The sequence below is a fragment of the Monopterus albus genome, unplaced genomic scaffold, assembly GCF_001952655.1.
Source record: "Monopterus albus unplaced genomic scaffold, M_albus_1.0 scaffold2.1, whole genome shotgun sequence".
Lineage (NCBI taxonomy): Eukaryota > Metazoa > Chordata > Actinopteri > Synbranchiformes > Synbranchidae > Monopterus > Monopterus albus.
In genome coordinates, this window is record NW_018127882.1 from 4116904 (window position 1) to 4139602 (window position 22699).

General features: G+C 41.7%; 1 protein-coding gene across 1 annotated transcript in view; it reads right to left on the reverse strand.

Moving 5' to 3' along the window:
* LOC109957752 (protocadherin-19-like) overlaps nucleotides 1-22693 on the reverse strand; it is a 25624-nt gene extending 2931 nt beyond the window's left edge. Inside the window, exons 1-2 of the mRNA XM_020595887.1 lie at nucleotides 22643-22693; nucleotides 20765-20937 (exon numbers count right to left, since the gene is read on the reverse strand). Of these exons, the coding sequence (XP_020451543.1) occupies nucleotides 20765-20804 (40 nt within the window). The 5' untranslated portion in view covers nucleotides 20805-20937; nucleotides 22643-22693. The remainder of the gene's footprint in view (nucleotides 1-20764; nucleotides 20938-22642) is intronic.
* Between the last annotated feature and the right edge of the window lie 6 nt (nucleotides 22694-22699).

The window sequence follows — 22699 nt, forward strand, 5'->3', positions numbered from 1 at the left end:
CTAGAGCTGGATGTTTGGGGCACTTCTAATATGCCAATTTAATTACGGATTGTTAAATCAAAAGTGCATTGGCAGCTCTTGTACTGTATAATTGGATTTTCTGTAGCAATACTAGATAAAAGGCAGGTTTAAACAATGCAATCAGATATCTCACAGAGAGAGACACCAGACGAGTTGCAGTGTTGTTGCCTGGTTCGTCTCTCTCTCTCTCTCTCCCTCTCTGTCATCTGGCGCCGAGTTATAAATATGTAATGATGTTTAACGCTGGAGTGAAAAAAAGATTTGTCTGAGTCTGTAGAACTGCAGTTTTTCATAGTGTGTTATGTTGGATGGGAAGGACGTTCAAGGCAATTTTTACATCATCACAACAACAACAACAAAGCTGAAATGTAGTCATTTTGGTTTTACTGTTTGTTATTAATTCACATATACATATGAATTACCCGAAGAGCCATACTTCAGAAATCTTTCAAATCTCATCATCCGTACAACACCCCTTTCCAAAAAATATATAAAGTCTCAAAACTGTATCAGCTCAATTTCCAAAATCTTTCTAGCAGACCAGTGTTGTTTTCCACCAGCTCAAATCCTGAGAAAGAACCTGGCACCCAGATACGAGATGACACATTTCTGAGCTCCCCTACTGCTTGTTTAACTCCTAGTAAGAACAATCCTCTGTTCCACGGGCCCAAGGTGACAAGAGCAGCTTGTGAGAGGGATTGCTATCGACCCAAATGAATATGCTTACATCTGGCAATCGCAGCTTGACAGATCACCTAATTAAAATCACTAATGATCTGTTTTTCTCCCTCCTTGCCTGCACTCACGAGGGGGACCTGTGCTTACGCCCTGGGGATCAATATTTAAAGATTGGAGACAGGCTTTTCAGGCCCAGATATGCCGGAGCTGTCTCTCATAAAGTATAATCTGATGAGACTGACAGATAACACGGTGACTAAATGAGTGAATGAATGAGTAAAAGGTATCATGGGCTGTTTGAACCCACACATGGGAACTGGAGTTCTGGAGTAATTATCTTGCTTGAAGGCAAAAAAAAAAAAAAAAATCTACATCAGCTCCAGGAATGCAGACAATGAGTGACCTCGTGTCCACGTGAATGCTTCACACTGAGATAGAGGCAGCACAGAATTATCTGCCTTTGATTGAGGGCGTCTAAATGCACACACACACACACACACAGACACACTGGCTCACAGAGACATGGCATTTTAACCAGACATTCACTTCCTGTAATACGCATCTCAAATGTAAACACACAAGTTAAATCCTGCAGGATATTATTACAATATTACATACTGTTATCCACACTGACTATATTGCAGTCTAAACAGGCAGTTTTATAAAATCTATGTACGGTTAAAATCTTTTGATGAGGCCAGTAAGCAAGGAGGAGCAAATTACATTTTTTTCCATGAATTGCACTGTAGTATGTATGTAAATTTGAATGAATGCTGATTAGTCCAAGGAATGTACTGACGGCAATCAAGGAGACAAAAGGCATGAAGCACAAGGTTTTGTTTAAATGGAAGGGATCCAATCAGAGTGTAATAATGCAATCAATGGGAAGGCTTTACCAGATACTGAGAACATAATGCAGGGTAAATACATACATACATACATACATACATATTTAAATATACAGTGGAACCTTGGATTGCAAGTAACCTGGTTTGTGAGTGTTTTGCAAGACGAGCAAAACATTTTGATTCGATATACGAGCGAGGTCTTGCAATACGAGTAGTACGTACGCTTTGTCTGCCGGGCGTCACAACTGAGCCAATGGTTCTCGCGCTTCACTCATATAGTCAATATCTGTACTGCAACAATGGCCCCTCACGCCAGCCACGATTCTTTTCAAAGGTAAAATGCAGGTTAATTTGTTTTATTTTTACTTTATACTGTATTTTTATTACTGTAATCATTTTTATTTGGATAAGTGGGTGTGGAACGAATCATCTGAGTTTCCATGATTTCTTATGGGGAAATTCGCTTTGATATACGAGTGCTTTGGATTACGAGCACGTTGCCGGAACGAATTATACTCGTAATCCAAAGTCCCACTGTATGTATATCCTTGATGCCCTTTCTCTGACAGATTGCTAACAATCAGGATAATCAATACTTCAGTCACAGTAGCATGTACTTGGACATATTATGCCTTAATATTTGCCGGTAATGAAAAACTCTGCATGCAATGTGCATTTGAAGGTTGTAACATAAATTTCATACTCGCACACACATAGCAGACTTCAGCTCTACATTTAGTAATCTCAAAAACGTTTGACAAAGTAGGTCTTTTTCTCCACTGATTAAAGATTTACAAGCATCTTGGTAATGAATACTATTTCCTCTAACTGCTTTTTTTTCTGTAGCCTGAAGCACTTTCTAAAGCATGAAAAGCCTCGAGGCACAAAGAAATATACACAAGTTGTATGCTCTCTACTTAGCAGTGCATGCATATGCAGTGAATGCCATTTTCTCTCCTTTCCTTTAGGGGTCTATGGGAGAGCAACTGGCTTGTAAATGGCATTGTTATGAAAGCCAAGTGCCATTAACACTCACACATCCTGCCTCTGCTCAGAGCTTCGTAAAACGCAGATGTCGCTCTAAAAGAACCACAAGAAATAGAGGAGACAAAAATTTAAATAAAAAAGTGACAGACCATCGACCTCTAACAAAACAGTCTCCTCCTATTCCCAAAAAAAAAGAAGAAGAAGAAACAGCAAACTGTAATGTTAAGAGATGAATTAATGGCTTTTACAGCCGTAGTTGGAAGTCAACACGTACAGAAAAGACGGTGAAGGCGCCTCCTGCTGTGAATGTGTTTTCAAAGTCATCAGGAAAATAAGCTTGCCAATCAGTTCCAGGAACAGATTTAAAGTACAGTACAGAGGAGGATGTCATCGGGAACACTTCCTATCTACGATTTAATACCTATTAATTACTGAGGGAGCTCCATTGGGAAGCAGAGGCTGCCTGTATTTTTTGGTCTTCCACATTTAAAATACAAACAGTTTAATGGCAGTGCAGGCAAAAAAAAAAAAAAAAACTCCAAAAGGCATAGCACTGCTCTCAAATCAGACATACTGCACTCCAACACTAGGTCCAAAGACTGGCAAATGCACTAGGGAGCACTTTAAATATTTATATAGTGATTCACAGGACAGTGGGAAATACAAACAGTTTAATGGCAAGGCAGGCAAAAAAAAAAAAAAACTCCAAAAGGCATAGCACTGCTCTCAAATCAGACATACTGCACTCCAACACTAGGTCCAAAGACTGGCAAATGCACTAGGGAGCACTTTAAATATTTATATAGTGATTCACAGGACAGTGGGAAATAATAAATATTCACCTTCTCCTCATAGTGCCGGCCATGTTTGTCTGCTTGTAGTTACCTGGAGTAGCATCACTTTTCATCGGCATGGGGAGAAAACTCTCACGTTATCTGTCATATCATCTTGCATATGTAACCTGCCAGCAGCCGATTCAGTCCTGTCGGGTTCTCTCAATCAGATCAAGGCATCTTAACTTCAAATTACAGCAGACAATCTTCAGCTTCAGCATGGGGATTCCACAACTTGACAAGCTCATTGCTCAGTTTACCCTTGTGCACGGCATATAATGATTCCTTCATGTCATACAGCTGGAGGTGCTATTTGTTTGTTGCTAATGTAGCAAAAAAAGATGAATCGGCAGAGGACTAAAATCCCCTGACACAAAAGGGAATGGATATGTTCACTGAGAGAGGCAACTCCCTGAAAAACTCCCTATGCTTTTGCCAGCTATTTTGCGTCCTGTCTGGCTAACACACACAGCCTGCCTTGGAAAACAGCGTTGCTTTTCCCTCCAAAAGTAGCGCACACAGCCTCGAGGCTACAAACAATGATGTAATCCTGTAAAATGAGTGTAAGCAGCCCCAGAAATAGAAGGATACATTGGAGGGCCACAGACGGGACTGAGTCGATGTGAACCTAGATTCAGGTTACAAAATCTTCATTCTGTACTTCTCTGTTTATCTGGAACCAGGATGCTACATATAGTACAAGACAGTTCACTCAGGTTGGTTTTACAGCACAATGAACCCTGAAAAGAATCTGGAACAGCACTGTGGCCTGAAAAGTCATTTTACAATGAGCGTCTGCCACTTTTGGCTTAAACTACAGTACTTCTTTGTATTTCTTGTTTATGCAGATATTCTTTGTTGTAGAAGTAACAACAAAATGTTCTGATTCTGTTTGTCACATAATGTAGATGTTATTGTTATATAGCTGTTAGGAAAGAGAACAATTTAAACCTAGTTATTTTGGCCTACATTGATTTTACCAACATCCTTTGATTTCCCTTGTTTTCCTGTTCTTTCCTCAACAGTTTTGATACTAAAACCAATCAAAACACTGCAGCGAAGCTATCGAATATGGCCTGTTTATTGTCTGAAAGGACAAATATTCAGCTCTGGTGACTGAGAGACTCAACAGTGATTCTGTTATATTTTGTGTCTCTTTTCATAATTGTGTGAGAGGACTAGGATGAAGTCCAAACAATTTCACCAATCAACAAAAAGAAAGCCGCTGTACCAGAGTCAAATTCCTTGTGTCCAACACACCTGACCAATAAAGCTGATTCTGATTCTGACAAATGTGACCATGGTCTGCTGATGACCCCTTTTTGAGAACAGCCTTGGAGCCAGCACTCCTGCCCCATCTGACTGGTGGGCAGGTTTTCATTTGCTACTAAAATGCCACCTTCTTTTCTGCTCTCTGTTATCTGAACCTTTGACAGTGAGATGGCTGTTTTCTAATTGCTCTCCATAGTAATTTTCCATCCTGGTAGTCACATGGCAAAGATTGTTTAAATCCAAATTGTGACTACAGACTCCTCATGGAGCCTGTGTTGCGGAAGCTGGTGGCAGTATCACAGGGAAGGAAAATTCCTAAAACATGGCACCAGCTGAATAGAGGGCGACTATCTGTGGTTAGTTGGCGCTCGGTGTCCAAAGCATTCTCGAGACCTAACAGGCTTGGCCCTGCCTGATGCTAACGATGGGGAAAGAGCTTAACATCTAGCCTGCCCTAACTACGGCCAGCTGAGGCTGGGACCTGGCCAAGCAGCCTCCTACACCACTCACCGGGGAGAGTCCAAGTACTGCTGTCATCCCAGCCAGCCAATTCAGTCTGTGGGCCATAAATCAGCCTGGAGGCCCAGCTCCTGCGGGAGCGGCAAGATGGAGTGTGATGGTCTTGTTTTTACAAACAGTAGAGGGGCACCCTTACTGCACCATGCAAGCCATCATTCTCTACACAGCGCCGAGTCCTCTTCTTCTCCCCACAGCATCTGGTTCAGTCACATCAAGCTATCCCTCCTGACATTCCCAGATTCATCCCTCGCAGCTCCCAACACAAGCCCATCCTTTATGCTTCTCCTCCTTCTGTCCTCCTCTTTCGTCTCATCAGTACTGCTGTCTCGCATACATTTGTGTAATTAAATAAATCTTTCACTCAAAGATCTCTTCCTCTCGTTTCTGCCTATCTGACCAGAATTCATTCCACTCTACCAGTCAAATCTTAATCGTCGATTAAATTATACTCACTGGGCAGCCTTGTTAATGCTGTCGTATGGCTGGTGAAACCAGGGGTTCATGTGACCCTGGTTCTATTTCTGAGCATTAGCACCAGTCAATTTATCAAGAACAAATTCACTGTCTAATCCATCCAGCACTGTGGAGAGCGTCTGACAGCTTGTCACTTTCACCAGGCCTGTCTGTGTCCTCTCATAATCTGATGCAAAATGGCATGTTAATTTCATTTTGAACCAGTCATACACTCACTACTTTTCTAAATAATTGTTTAAAAAGCTGCAGTTCAAACCAACTTCTGCAAATGTTTACTTGTCTTTTTTCCCCTCCATCGCGCCCATGTTGTGCATTCTATAGCAGGTCCTAGTATAAAGAATGAATTTCTAAACCGGTGTTGACAAACAATGCACTAGCTACTAAATTGGTACAAACAGCATCTGTTTAACAGCTGTGTAACAGCAGTGGGAGGGAGAAAAGCAATCGCTATACTACTTTATAAATCACTGTGTCACTGCAGAGCACGGTTTTGTTCAGAAGCAGGACCATAAGCCAATGAACTGATTGATGTAGCGGAAACAATGCGAGCTGGTTGTCATGATGACATACGTGGGTGGACTGCTTTCAAAGCCCAAGCAACAAATACTATTATGCGAGGGGAACTCTATCACCTTATTGTGCCCTGCTTCCACCATCACTGGCTCCTAGAGGTAGCAACGTGTCGGCAGCAGCTTTTCAGACACTAGAACCAATAGCTTTGGTTCCTCTCGTGACATCTGCATGACTTGGAGGGGCAGGATTTACGCTGGTCTGCTTGGAGGTTTGAAGATTAGCCAATGTCATAATTCACGCCCTGGTTTTCATACATTACATCAGCCAGTAACTCTTTAACTCAGGTGCTCTAAACTGGACTGAACCCAGGCAGTGAGGCACAGAGACCTAAACCTGGCTTCATAAGGCTAAGCCTGGCTAGCAGAAAAAAAGAAGGGTTTCAAAGATAGACAGTGGCACCAATGCAACATGCATATATGTCCACAAAATACCATAAAGCCTCTGAAGAGATCAATATTATGTCCGTTGCAAAAGTGTTCAACTATTCAACCACACTACAGGTGCAGAAATGTTCTTTACTGAATGTGGAAATGCTGGTCACTGCTACTTACATTGTTGCCCCCTCCCAAAGAGTTTTTCTACTCAGAAGGAGTCAGATTTTAAAAAGTGACTTTTGGGATGTGGCTTTGCAGTTTGATGTGTTGGGCGGCTGTGAAAAAATAAAGTACTTGGGCTAAAACAACATTATTGTAGTTACACTTTAGTCAAGTCACATGTTCATAAATAACAAGAAACCAATGAGTAAATTCTGATGGAAGATAAATCCATATTTTCCAGTATTCTCCAAGATGGCGCTCCCCTGCATGCGACATCGCGGGGCTCTCCAAATCAAGCTGTTTCTCTTATTTATCTCTTCCTTGCAAGTGCATTGTGATGATGAAGGAGGGTCATTAAGTATATTTGGTTAATGGTTTAGGTTTATGTACATACAGTAATAAAAAAAACTGCAATATGCTTGTGCTTTCCTCTGTTAGCAGACAGTGATGCCAACCATATCACTGTCATTGGAACAAGATATCTGCTTTGTGGTAGTAAATTAGATCATTCTGTGGCCACATATAACATTTCCAAGTAAAACTAATCAGGGATGTAATTCAGTGAGGAAAACCATCTTTGGGTTAGAAGTATTTTAAAGGGAAAATACTTATAAAACATGAAAGATACAGGATGAGAAAATGCAATTAAAATTAAAATTAAAGTGGAACTTGAGCTCATCTTACCCACATAATTTGCTGTAGCTAAAACAGCAAATTGTGGTGTCACGTCATGCAGGGAGCCATCACTGACAAGCTCCAAAGGCAAATGGGACAGAATGGTGATTTTACTTGATTGAAGGGGCTTTTTTTGTTAAAACATCTGCTTTGATACTTTATTGTTGCTTATAACTAATTTCCACAGTTACAACACAAGTTGTAAATAGCAAACCCAAGGCTTTTTAAATGTCTGGGGAACTGTGTGTACAGTTACTGCTGTATTGGTGCCTTGTTGAGCCTTTCTCGACCTTCACAAGCCCTTTTTGCAATTGTGAGGCTGGAATTTAATAGCTAATAGATTACACACACTTAGACAGAAGAGGATCATATATAATAAAAAGGGTCCGAAGGCACAACTGTATTTATTCCAGATGAATAATTTTGGCTTTCATGGCTTGAAGGAACTGCAGTAGTTTTGATATACAGATACTGTGCAGGGTGAATAAATGTGAGATCCTAATGATCTTAAGGCTACAAATAGTTACCAAAAGATGCTAAATAAGTGAACATTTACAGATTAATTGAATTAAATGTGGTGCAACACCAACGGTATTTGATCCAGGTAGTAGTTAAAACGATTGTGCTGTGCTATGATGAGATATATTTCACAGTTATGACACACCAAATGCCACCCTTGTCAATTCTCAGCATCCAAATTGCCCTTGTAATGATGGGCTTCAAATTAACCTGTGTTCTGGTGCTCCTGGCCCATAACAACAGTACAATACGCTCCCAAAACCCAGCACAGCAGGCCGCTGGTGTCCCAGTCGCAGACCTGCCCACTCTGCCATACGAGCCAGCCAGACCGCCTGCCTGCCTTTGTCTGCTTGGCTCGCTTCCTCCACAACACGTCGGCAGAGCACATCTTTAAATACTCAGGAACAAATGCAGCATTTCTGTGTTTAAGCTTGAACGAGCTAGCAAGCTAATTTTCTCCTAAACCCTTGAGTCTGGGAGAAGCAAGGGGGACAGAAACAGACTCTTAAATTACATTTGTGAATGGGGTAGGGGGGGTAGACAAAAGCTATATGGACTGTGATCAGGGATGTTAAAACTCAGACTACTTGTGTCAGGTGAGTCACTGGCGTCACTCCTGAGTAAACCAAGAGTGACAAATAGATATTTCTAAATTGAATCTATAGGTGTGCTATGAGCTGGAATTAATCCCTATTATAAAAGTGTAATGGTCTCAGAAATTCTAATAGGCAGGGGATAAATATAACCTGCAAATATCAGGGAAAAACAATGTGTTGTGTGGCATGGAGTTTTTCCTTAATAAACAAAAAGTCCCTGACAAAATAAGCAAGATTTCTATTCGTGAATCCACGCTGTCATCCCTGCAGTCAAAAAACACAACTGATCAAGTGAGAGGAAATCAATTTATGATTTAATGGTTCTGAACAATCCATAACCCATAAACACCCCAGAGAAAGAAACCATTAAATTCTCACATTTGCAACAAAAAAGATTTTTCTCAGTTATTCTTTTTGGTGATTTTTTTCCATCCTCAAGTGCCATTCCTATTAGCCACTGGAAATAAACACAGTACTTCAGTGTCTGTCAATGTGTCGAGGTCCAAACAACTGGGGATGGCACGCCCAGCAGCATACTAATATCCTAGGATTTCCTGTTTCTCTGTGAGCTTCTGCTTTGCCTTAAAAGAGTGGCCTTACATAATTAATACAACGTGGCTTCTCATTCAGTCATGTTCGCTTTGTGCCAGCCAGGACTGTGTGTTTTATATTCCATTTTATCTTGTCACAGAAGCACCAGCATAGTTCCCGCTCTCTCTTATTTCCCTTCTTTATTCTATTTTTCTTTCTTTAAAAAGGGAATGACAACTTTAACAACCTCTGGAAGTAGGACACTATAGTGAGCGTGGTGGTACTGTATGTACTGTAGTGTGATTGGCAGGTTCAGTGCAGCGTGCAGAAACATATGTAGCATCAGTGGGTGGGGGCCACCCTGGGATGCCGATCATGGTTTAGAAAGTCACCCTGTTCCCTGCTGGACCAGACCAACAGTGTCACAAAAAAGAAAGTCACCCTGATCCCGGCTGAACCAGACCAACAGTGTCACTCGGGGACAATAAGCAAATTAAAGAACTAAGGAAAACACAGCGAGGCCCTTGCTGTGTAGAGATGCATTAGATTTACACCTACTGGGCAGAGGAAAAGTAAGAAGGATGCCTTTCTAATGCTTTCTATCGCCTCATCACAAAGGCCATTCTGTTTGGCAGCTGGGAGCTATGCTGATTCTCTCCCAGCTTCTCCATTATTTCACTGCAATGAAGTCTGCAACATGTTACCACTTAAAATCAGACAGTCAGAACCAATGTCCGTAGCATTAGCCACCTACCAGCCAGTGCTACTCCATACACAGGACTGTCAGCAGCGAGGCAGTCCAGGAGAGGAGCTGCAGCTCCAATCAAAGACACACAGATTGAAATGGATGTGGGGGACTGGTCTGAAGAAAAGAGAAGGGACTAATAGGCACATCTTTCCTGATTTGAAGAACATGACTATAGCATGCATAAGGATGATGGCAGGGTTCTGACACACTGGTAGTAATTGGATTTCTCAGGCCCCGTGCCCACTCATAACATACTGAGCTGTGACATGAAAAGTCCTTCTATGTGGCAAAGGAGCAAGGTGCAGCAGAGTGGAAGTGACAGGTGTCAACGATCCAATTCCCTCGCCCCTGTCGATCCTTGAGTTCCTTTTCTCTGGAGACAGCCGAGTAACAACCTGCCCTGTGGTAAAGCCAAACACCAAGCCTGACATTCAGTTGCAAATTTAGGCTAGTTAAACCTATGTAGAGTACCGCAGAGGAGGTGGAGGAGTAGTAGGAGGAGAGAGGGTGGGGGGGCTGGCAGCACTGCAGATATAAGAGGTCATGGCCTGATTGCTTGCTTTATTTATTTTCTGATGCTAATGTGAACTGAATACAGAAGAAGCACATGATTTGTGCGATGTGCTAGAGAAAACTGTTAGGTATTTTTAGTCAGATAGAAATTGGTTAGATACTTTATGTATTAGAAATGTTTAGTGGAGATAGGATGTCTAGTTAGACTGTTAAATGCTTAGTCATGCTTATGAGTTTCTACAGGGTACATCTGGTCAAGGATAACTAGAGAGAAGAGTTGATGACTGTCAGCAGACAGGGTGTTTAATATTATTATTATGACGTGTAGAACTGTAGCCTTAGCCATAATATGTTCTTATGTTTAAGACACGACATGTTACTAGAGGTCGTGTGAGAATGTTTTTAGCTACACACCACTTAATCAACAGACACACACACACGCACATTGATTTGCTTCATGTTTTGACTACTGTTATGGCCAGCTGCAAAACTGGTAAGAGAGACGTCTCGGTTGACGTTTCTGTGTAGTATGGGGCTAGCCCAACCGAGGTGATATAATGTATAGGCCTGGTGGGTTCAGGGTCTTTCATCTTACATCTGCCTGCGAGCAGTTTGGAGGTGCAAGATACCTGAGCGTGTAATGTTAATTTTACCTGTGATCCTTTGAATAAATCAGCACTGTTTTGAAGTTACTTGGACTGCCTCGTCTCTCAGAGTTAGCAATGATAAGAAGAACCAAAGAGTCTTACAAAACAAAAGAGCCTCAAACCCCCACAGCAGATCTTATAAATGTTGGGGGGTGGGGGGTGGTAATGCAGGGTCTGGCCACAGTTCCCTCCCTGTCCTCTGCCTGCGATCTGGCCTCATCTTTAACAAGGATGCATGAGAACAGGCACATCATTAAAAAGAGCCATTCGGAGAATTTCCTGCCTACCATTAAACTTAACAACCGACCTTTCCCATTACCTTTTTTATCCTCCCCTTTAAGGAGGTGGGAGACAACGGGGTTTGAAAGTCACATTTGACTGGAAATGCGCATGCAGTGAGTGAATTTTGTCCCTCAGTCACTTGTACATGGAAGGAACAACAGCCTACTATAGCCTAATCTCTGTAAATATTCAGGTAAATGTAACAGGTACTGTAGTATTTAACCTGATTTAACATAATATCTTAATGTGATATGATAATTTGGTTAATGCCCAGAAAAATGTGTGGTAGCCTGAAGGAAGCATGTCATTAGCAGCACCGCACAAAAACGGAGGGCCTTTGTGAATACTGTTTTTAATGCTGATGAATTTACTTTAATTTGATTATCCGCCACCGCCAGCTACGCCACAATGGAGAAACATCACTCCGCATCCTGTTCAGCTTTTGACCTTTATCACACATGAACAGAGTCAAAACAGGCTGAATATATTTACAGAGCATGCACAGTGCAGCAATCCAGATGGACTGGTAAACTCTATGGTGTTGAGGTGATGCCCTTCACAATTCTGATCTTTATTCAGCTAAGCTGACCCCGTTAAGCTCAGTAGCAACACGTTTTCTTAATGTGAATTACTAGTGTGGATGCTGATTCAATGAATAAGGAACAAAGAGTGCACAGAGGTTTAAAGGACTGGGAGGCTCTTGAATATGAAGATGTGTTGAAAGACAAAAAGCAAGAACTAATGTGTGGCCAAGAAAAGGTCAGGCTGCCTGGGCTCACACACACTTCAGCGGGTCCCTCCTGTCTGTTACTGTGCCTTCACACTCATCAATAGTTTATAGCCTGGGCTACCAGCAGCCACAGTGTGCCCCCAACTGTTGAGACCCAGTGAAAAAGTTGCAGTACAACAAAGTGAGCTCATTCCTGCAAGGCCGTATAAGGTACAGCAAGGGAACACTGACACTAATTGGTGAATGAAACATAGCAGTGATAGAAGTAGTTTGAATGATTTCTGTTTAACTTCTGCAGAGCACAAATCCAAAGACCACATTTTGCCATGCGGTGCTTTACAGTATATGCACGGCCTCTGAGAGAGAAACTCTGAAACGCTGCATTTCTCTAAAATGTTACAAAATAAATCTTCCTCACTGAATATACATGAAGAGAGCAAAATATGGAAATATTATAGCAGTACGCCTGAGGTAGTAACCTTTTGTTGCCACAACTGAGGAGGGCCGACATAACTTTACATATTACTGCTACATATTCCATTGCCGTTATAATGTCAGGAGAAACAAGGTGATGAGAGCTAAGATAAAAAAAACAGGATGGAGATGACAAAGGCACTGGGGGACACTATGAAATGAAAGCAAAATTGAACATAGGACATTTCAAACGGATTAAAAAGGATGGTATAATGTTTTTCCCACATGAAGGAAGTAATAGGATTAAAAAGAAATGCACAGTGGTGCAGCACAGGAGTCCCCCCCTCCCCCCTTGCCCCAGCTGCAGTGATAAATGTCTCTTTGTATGCTGGACAGAAAACTGCAGGCTATAGTGTACTTGTCAGAAGACAGCTGATTTTCCCCTTAAACAGAGCAGAGTATATTCTTAATCTTTCCTTTCACAGAGGCATGAGATGAAACAAATGCCTTGTGCCAAGACACATAATGCCCAGAAAATGTCTCCCCATTCGCTACACGTTTGTGTTGCACGTAGCTACCAGTGTGTTCAATGTATGTGGTTGCAGCAGGTGTAGCTATAGTATAGCATGTGCAACTACATGCAATTTGTACTTTCCCTAAATTTCACAGCATCCTAAAACCCTGCAGTATAGCCACAGTTCCACTATGAGGGCTCCTAAACGGGAGCCAGTGCTACAGGTAATGGAGCTGATTATAGCTATCTGGGGTACGGGCCAGCTGCCAGACTCTGGCCTGCCTGGAGGGAGCACAGGCCGCCTGGTGTCTGATATCCTGGGATCCCTGTAATACAAGCCTTGCTTTGGCAGTCACTCGGTGACTATCCTGCCCACTTCCAGCCACACACAGAAGCTCCTTTGAGGTAATCTATGTGTATAGTATGTCCTCATCAGGTTGTTTACTCCACATGGAATCAGTCTATAGTCGTACCATTTTAGCAAAAAGCCCGAGGTAAGTCGAGCATTTGTAAGGGAGATTTAGGGACTCATGAGAGGAACTTGAGTTGTCACCAGAGAATCAGGGCGGGGTATGGCATTCTCTGCTATGTTTTCTCCTAGGGGTACAGTGGCCAACTTTACTGTTACGAGCACAAACTGCATTCCTGACACTTCAGACAACAATGGCTAATCAGATGGGGATGCATTCCCTTGGCTGTGTCATAAAATATCTCTCTCAGCTGACCTGCAGCCATTAAAGGTAATACAGGTGTAGCAGTGTTGGTCCTTCATTTCTGTTAAAACACTAAAAATTAGAAGGTCAGGTGAAAACGCACTGCTTACCCTGGGTATTCTTTATACGCAATGACCAGAAGTAACAGTATTACAAACAGAATGAGAAAACTAAAAATATACAGTATCATATCAATATCACAGACTGAGGAAAGACATTTATAACCCCTGGCTATAAATAACTGTTATACTTACTGATTTGACTACATTATTTTGAGTAATATAACTTGCAATGTTGTCACAATTCTCTTTTTTTTATAAACAATGTTAATGTTTGATGTCATTATGTTTGTAATATGTTTACTTCTGGTGCATTATCTATGAGTATTTAATACAACTTAACTAGGCACAGCAGGGTTAAGTTCAGGGAAACATCATGGGTTGGGTTTACAGGTAGAATTTCAACAGTTACAACACAGTGAATAAAAATATGCACCAGTATCGCTGATGAAAAACTATTTGCCTTGGCTCACTGTCCCTTTTGCTGATATGGGCGCACGCAACAGCCTCTGAACCTGCACTGTTTGTGGATGGGAAGGATGTAAATAAAGCAAACAATGGCAGAAGAGGCTTCTCACTAGTTTGAATTTACATCACATGTAGATGAGATTACCACAGTAAAATGTAAATTGGGTTCAGATTAGAGCGGCAGTGAGTCCACATCAAACTGACGGTACAAGAACCTCGTCCCATTAAACCTACTGTGACAGTGAGAATGTCAAAATATGAGAGAAATTTGCGATGCAGGCGACAGAGGGAAATTGTCTTATTATTTAAATTTAAATTGTCTTATTAAGATTAATAGGTAATAATAAATAGATTCATTATTCCGAGTAACTTCCACAACACAGGTCTGTGTGTAATTTCAGTACAAATGGGGCTGCAGTCCCTCCACTGATACGACCCTCTGTCCTGTTCCTGCCCGCTGCCTACTGCAGTGGAGAAGGGGTTATGTGTATGCGGTGACCTCAAAGAATTAAAAACACAATGGTGCGGTAAGGAAAAATGGTTGCTGCCTCAGTTCCTCAGACGAGAACTAGAATCAATCGGAGCCACAAAAAGCGAATAGACTGGAGACAATCCTATGGCTCTGCTACTTGAATTTCACTCTGTTTACCCCTACCCACAGTATTTCTCTTTTGTGCTATCTCTTTATCTTTCTCACTCTCTCTCTCTACTTTCTTCTACTTCCCTGATTAACCTTTAAAGACACACACCTTCAGCCACAGCCACACACACACACACACACACACTCAATACATTGTGTACACACTCTCAGACCCATTTAAAATTCAGGTACTCTCCTCTCTCTTTAATACACACTCGGCCCCCATCAACTTCACCACATTACCTGTTCTTAATCTCTCTCCCTCTGTCTGGGATCATCCTGATCCCCCTGTTTTCCCATCTGCTGTCAATTGCGGCCCAACTTGGCTAGGTGTTCAACAAACAACTGTGATTCACTTGGTTTCTGCGGAGATTATTAACACACCTAGCATGCCACAGCGTCATGAATAAGCAATGGAAATCCGGAGCCCTATTTTCTCTCTGTCTCTGTGTTTCCTCCCTCTCTCTGTTTCTCTTGCCCTGCCACGTTGTGAACTGAATGCCAGGATTGTCTAGAAAATGAGCTGTCAGCGGAGGGCCTGCAATGAGATACATCAGGCTCATTGTGAGCCCAAGAAAATAATGAACTATTCCCATTTCACTCTCTGATATGTTCAATACGCTATCCATGACAAGTGCAGAGAGATAAGCAGTCCCCTCTTGAGCTGATTAAATACACTGGGTATATTCAGGAGAGATTTGGCAGAATGAGGGTTCAGGGGATGCCATTATAGTATTATAACATTACTATATGTTTTCAGTCTAGGCTGGAGATGAAGACCTTTTGCATGCACTTCTGTTTGTGTCTGCGTGCAGTTGAGGAAGAACAGCTAGAGGCGATGCTTGTAAAAACGTAACAGAGGATCAAAACATCCCGTGTTTGTTTAACTCCTTCTTCATATCTCTTTACATATTCCCCATTGAAATCAACTGAAGAATTTGTTGCTTTAATAATGCCAGTAGTGCAAACAAATACTACCAAGATGGCACAGACATAAAAAAAAAACTGATAGAAAAGCAATGTGGTCTGTGCAGAAACAGACTTGCTTTACACAATGTAATATGTAAAAATCAAATCTTTCCTTTAGGTAACAGAGTTCTTGTCTGCTTTACCAGGTGCAAAATTAATATTGGTCAGCTCTGTTTCATTATATTAGGTGTAATTTCAATACGGCAGAGCCAGACAGCTCACTGAGTCACACAATTTCATTCAGCGATGTAAGCGTGATAAAAAAGAGGAGGCCAGATGGACACAGCTTGAAACAACATTTTATTTCCTTCTTTCTCTCTCTTAGAGGCAAAATCTGCATCACGGTTGTTCATTACAGACTTCACTACACCTGCTGCAAGCATTCTCTGGTGTGTGTGAGCATGCAGTGTGTGTGCACTCTGTCTTCCTTAATGCTTGTATTGCACTGGGCTCTTTGTCACTGTCAGCCATTTTACCTCCACCACGGGTTCCACATTAGATTAGGCAAATCCTAATCAAAATGGATGGTCCCAGTACAGAGTTTGTATGTTAACCTAATCATAAAGTATTATAGAGCAACAAGTGTTGTTGCAAGCCCGAATCACAAGAAGAGTTTTGATGCTTAATTCAATCACAGGTTGTTTGAGAATCAGTCAAACCCTCTGGCACATTCAGTTATCATGGAATGAGAGCGAAAGGGGGGTAAAAATCACTCCTACCTGTCAAAGAGATTGTTTCCTTTTTTCCTCTTTTTATTCTTCCTCACTAAGACTGCTTACTAGACTCTCTGCTCATCTCTCCATCTCTGTCTCCCTCACACACAGACTCCCTCTCCCTCTCTTGTGTTGTCAGCACAGCCCTGTTCCTGTTGCCTTCCTGATTCTGACACCTGTCAGCATTTTCGTTAGCAGATCAGAGAACTGCAAACTAGAAATGTTCCCGTGTTGAATTTAGGGCAAGTTTTTCAGCAGAAACATATGAGGTGCCTTTACTCTTTCTTTAATTCAACAGGGGAAGGGGAAGTGCCTGACTGACACGAAGTTGGGAGATGTGGGCTGGAGATGTTTGCAGTCAGTAGATGGAAACAGAAGAGAAACACAGAAAGGCATATGCAGGAAGACGAAAAGAGAGAGAAGGTGGAGTGGGGGTGGGGAGAACTGAAATCAATTAAGAACAGTGAAACCCTGTGGATCTGCTGATGGAAGAAGGCAATATGAAGAAATTCGTGGCCTTATAGAGGGGGCTTCCATTCCTGGGCTCCAGCTTCAGGCACACACCCGTAGGGAGTTAACAGATAGATGAGAGATATTCTCCAGAGGTGAAGGCCAAAGAATATGTCAGAAATAAACGAGGCCTGTTCCCTGCTCTGGCTAATTGAGCAGTCTTGGATCCCTTTGATTCTGATAAAGCCAAAGAAAGGATTAAAAAAAAAAAAAAAGAACACTCACATATTGACCTGGAAACGACTCCAAAACCAAGACCAGAAACCTCTAAACCCACAAATCTGACACAGTAAAATGACATCATCCTCTCCCTTTCCCTCCCGCAGAGATAACTTGAGCAATTTAAGAACACACAAACTTTAATTCTTAAAAACCTCTATAGTCAGGACGAATTAAAGCGTGAGCTATGACAATCAAGGGAAGTCGACATAATAAATTTAGCTCTCTTTGTCACCAGCCCCCTCGGAATCTGTTCCTCGCTTCTTCCTTGACACTAATGGTTCAACAGAGCCAAAACTAGCATGTCGCACAATTCAACCAAATCCCCCTAACTTCACAGACATGCCTATAAAGATAAAGAAAAACTCATTTTATATAGCTCTTGTTCTCAGTTTATAGTTACAGTGATATCATCCATTTTTATCCTATTGGCAGATATGAGCAAGCCATTACATAAAGATAGCTTTTCCTTTATAGATTTTAGGAGATTTAATGTAATTTGTTCTTCAGACTTCCCCAGTCTAATCCACTAGATGTAGATATTTCAGGTCAGAGTTAGAAAAGAGTACACACACCTCTTCAGATTCTTGGCAGGGACTCAACAAGGAGGCGTTCGCTCAGAGTCTAAAAGTCTAAAATCTCCACAAGTTACCTTGGTTGTGGTTGGTTTAGGAATATTAAATATTACTAATATTAAATATTACAGTGTGGCATCACTGAAGACAAAGGCATAACTGTGATGGACAAAAGCCAAATAGCAAACTCCCAAACTGATACAGAGGCAAAATGCCCACTGTGACACGGGTTAGTTAGCAGCTAAACCTCATCACACAAAGGGATTCCCAGATGAAAGCCCACAACTTGACGGGGATGCAGGGTCTTCATGAAAAGGTAACGGCTTGTCTCCTGGGCAAACGTCACCTTTACATGGCACTGAGAATGGTAAACATTTGCACTGTAAAGGCCTGAGAGTTTAACCTTTCCCCCCTTCCCCCTTCCTGCTTCCTTTTGTTCTCGGCACTTATCAACACAAGAAAACAGAACAATAAAAAACACAAAAAACAAGGCCCTTTATACTCAGCGTGTGTGTGTTGTTGTCCTTTGGCAATTGCAGTCTCTCAACTTGTTTTCTGCCTTAGCTGCAGGAGAGGCACACTATACAGCAGTTACTCCCAGAAGACATCTCAGCAGCAGAGTCTTTAGTGAACATGCCTATTTGTTTTCTGACAATTCCCCCATTCAAGCAATAGAACTAGTGGATCATGTCCATTTTTGTCAATTAAGACAGACAGGCTCAAAGTAAAACCACTTCATCACGTGACTAAAACCACTGCGGTTTTCATATTATACAAACCTCAACTGTTCCGTTTCTGCCTTTGCTCGCAAGTCAGTTTGCACAAAGGAAAATGAAGCAGGGAAATGAAGGCAAGTATTCTCCTGAGGAGCCGCATGCACAAAAAAATCTGACAACGTAAAACCCTCATACGGCAGGAGAGACAGATTCAACTGTGCGTCATGCTGAATCTGCCCATCTCTGTCAGCCCACCATGGCCTTTAACTATGTAATTAGACCGTTGAGATGGTAATAGAGGGACGATTTCATTTGCTATGTCATTACATTTCTGCACGTGTAAGGATCTTTGGTCAATTCATTTAATAATTATGAACAGCCTCTCATTACTCTCTGGTGTGACCACTGATGCTGACTGACTTTCAAAACAAAGGAAGGAAAGATTGCAGTGAAACCATTTTGTTAAGTCCTTACTGAGGAAAACTGCTGACCAAAAGTGAGTCTAGCTGACCGCAATAAAAAAAATAAAAAGCCAATAACAAACAATCTAATTGTTATTCCAAACAGATACTTTGTTATCATCTATTCGTTCTGGTCAAAAGAATAGACAGCACTGTGAAATAGCCTCTTGCTCTGTTTACCAGCAAATGTGGAGCTGCATTACACATTCAGGTGGCATGTATCTACTTTGCTGAAACAGATACAATCATTGGTGGTGTTAATGAAAAAACGAACTGCCTGCGAGAGTCCTCCCCACTTGTAATATTCTTCATGTATTTCATTTCTAATGGTCACAGTAATGAAACCCCACTACTAGCAGACCTGTCAGCCTGCATTTTTTAAAAGCACAAGATTTTTTGTGGCTTTTTTTTTTTTTTTTGAGGAACAGTCAGCAAATTTACTTTTCCTTGTTCATTACTGTCTGATGCTACTGAGGGACACAGTACAAGTCGATTATAACGGTCACTATGCTCCCTGACACTATATACTGTACTGTATTTCGATCTGCATTTCTCAGCCAAGTCATTAAAAAGTATGGGCTTCCAGGTATAAAGGCACATCCAGTGGTATGTCTCCCTCCTTGATTAACATAAAGTCTGGTTAGTTAAACATGGTGCAGACAAGAAAAAGCACGACTATTACTGCTTCTTCAACCACACCCACACATTTCAGAGTCCACTGATAAAAATGGATAGATAAATCATAAAAAAAATCACCTAATCTTCATTCCTTTGTGCCTTTTTCTAAAGTAGGATTCCTTTTTGTTATCTCTTGCTCATTAAGATTTCTATTATCTATCAACTGAGGAGGAAGAAAGCAGAGTAGAGAGAGAATAGACTGCCTTACTAGGGCAGTGTTAGTAATAAGGAACCAAAATTATGTCGATGTTAACTGAGGGGAAAAAATAAATTTGGCACAAGTTCCCAAATTGGAGCACAGCGCAAAAGCAGAGTTCAGATACAGCGAGCGATATTTCTAAGTGCTGTCCTCAAGAGTGTGCTTTTAAAATAAAGTGTCCGGAGTTTCCTCCTCACTCAGAATAAAATTGCTAATGTGAGCAATCCCAAAATGTCTGCAATTTTCACACACGCTGACTCTCATGCTCTGCTGAGCCATTGCACCTGTGCATGTGGTGTTTCCTTTGAGCTCAGTAAATACCCTCAGGTGCATATAGTTACATCCTGGTCTGCTTCACGCAGCTTTATCCTGCTTTCCCCGCTCGCTTTCCCTCTTACTGACCCACTCTCTTCCTCAGTCTGACTGGCAGTAGTTAAGAATGAACATGACCCTTACACTGACTTCTGCCAACCAAGTGGATGTCTTTTTAAACGGTGAGTCAGAAATGAAACAGCAACATTAATTCCCTGCTAAATGATCCCGCTGAATAATGGATGAGGGCACACGGAGATATGTAGATTTCCACCTCCTACCTTTGTGAGCCTAATTGCTGCCTTTCAAGCACATCTGAAGTCCCCACTTCAAGAGCAGACATGGTTACTATCAGTCAATAATATTGCCTAAGCCTGTATCAAAGGGTAGCCTTAGCTGTCAGAGATCCCTCATATTAGGGCATCAAAGTAAAAAAAACTGTGATGTCATTCATACGTGCACATCTGAAGCCCTGCAATGGGCAAAATGCAGCTTAAAAGATGCTCAGGTACATATAGGCAGAGGTAAGCACACACACGATATGCACTGAGCTTATCTTGAAACAGGAAAAAACATACTCCAAATGTTGTTCAAACTCAAGTACAGGCACAGGTTTTCTTACCTTGGTCTGGCAGCTGGCAAACATTGGGGGGGACAGTCATGTTCAGTACATCATTGACAGCCGTGTCAACATAGTGTCCTCTCTGGACATCATGTTCACTGTCGGTCTGGTCGCTCTCCTCGTGTCCGCTGTCCTTCAAACTGTTCCCCTCCAGGTCCTTGAATGTCGATGTGCTACACGGGGGCCAGGAGGGAGGAGACGGAAATGTTGATTAACTGTCACATCAACGTCTCTTGCATGCGCTCCTTCATCCTCTTGTTTGCGATACTTCATGACAAGATGTCCATCTTTCTTGCCATCTTTTATGTCCCTTCTTTGAATTCTTTGCCCTTTTATGTGGTCAATTTCCAGGAATAGTGATTTGTTTTATGATCAATCTTAAACACTGCACTCTTGCAAAGAACAAAGCCTTGCTTCAGCTTCAACACTTGCAGTGAACCATGAAATAAGACGGTCTGAATCTGTAGACAGTCTTTTCAGATTGGACTTTTTTTTTTTTTTTACTTCATAAATAGAATGGTAGCTATGGGGTGTTTCAGGCAGGAACATTTTGGATGGATGCACTGACTTCAAGGACATCACACTGAACAAACAGGAGGCAGTCACTCACTACAATCAAACAAATACTGCAGTAATCAGGAATTCCTGGAAGGAAGATGGATGTAGGAAACGCTGGAAGCATACAAACTGAGCATCTGTCTTGTTTGGGGCTCACAGTCAATAAGGAGGGTGGGATGGGGGGGTACAATCAACAGCTGCACAGTAACAGCATGATTTCCCTTCATTTGATTTCCATCCCACTGGAACAAATTCTGCTTTACAAACAACACTAAATAGGGGTGAATATATGAACATGTGTTCTTGCAAGTGAGAAAAAAATATATCAATGAGTATATGGAAGGGGAGACAAGAGGTTAGAGAGGAGAGGAAAGAAGAGACGCAGCAGAAAATGGGAGTAAACAAAAGTGTGCAAACAAAAGGTAGAGAAAGTGAAGGACAGAGCAAGGTAGCCGCATTCCCTAACTCAAGCCTCACATTCTCCAGCCTGGGAGACACAACTGCAGTGGAGGTAATGCTGGTTCTCTGATGTTATCACTGTAATTGCACCTGTCCCAGACCATAGGCTCACTGGCTCCTAAGGGGATTTCTTTGTAGTGTGCTGCAGAGGCCCGCACTTGAATGCTCTTTGTTTACATTAATGCAGGGAATCTTTTGAGGGGGAAATTGCCATAATGGGTTTTCAAAAGACTGGGATGGCCTCAAACAAAAGCAAGCCTGGAATGCTCCCTAGCTGCAGGTAAGAATGGAGTACTGTAGTTTTTGAAGTGAGCCTGGTTCCAAAATCTACTATGACTGGATGGAGTTATTATAGGGCCTCCCCATTCTAATCCCCAACCCTATCTAGAATTGTGGTTCAGATGGTCTGAATATCAGTGCACAATGAAAATCTTTATGCTTCACTTTTTCACACAAGAAAAAAGAAGAGCATGAAGCTGTTGTCTTGAAAAAAGGCGAAGAAATTGCTGGATTATTTGATCACTTAATAAACATTTTAATCTGGTAATAAAATAAATTAGAGATGAGTAATACTGTTATCTGTAAATATGAAAATCATTACTTGCAGATACAGTGGCTCTACATAATCAAGTAATCTGACAGTATATATTTGTGGCTCATTTCAACAAATATCTGCTAAACGCATTATGGAGTAAAGCTATTTATCTCAAAATCTTCTTCTCCCTTTGCAATTATACTGAGTGAAAAACACGCCGGAACACATGCAAACAGCTGCAACGGTAGCAGTGCGCTCATTAGATGAAACAATCACAGATTACAATGGTAACGAGGTGCTGGTAACAATTCTTAATCAAGACATACCTTTTAATGAGGTGGGCTCTGCTGTTCACGTAACTGGAGTCAATGGAATAATTCTCC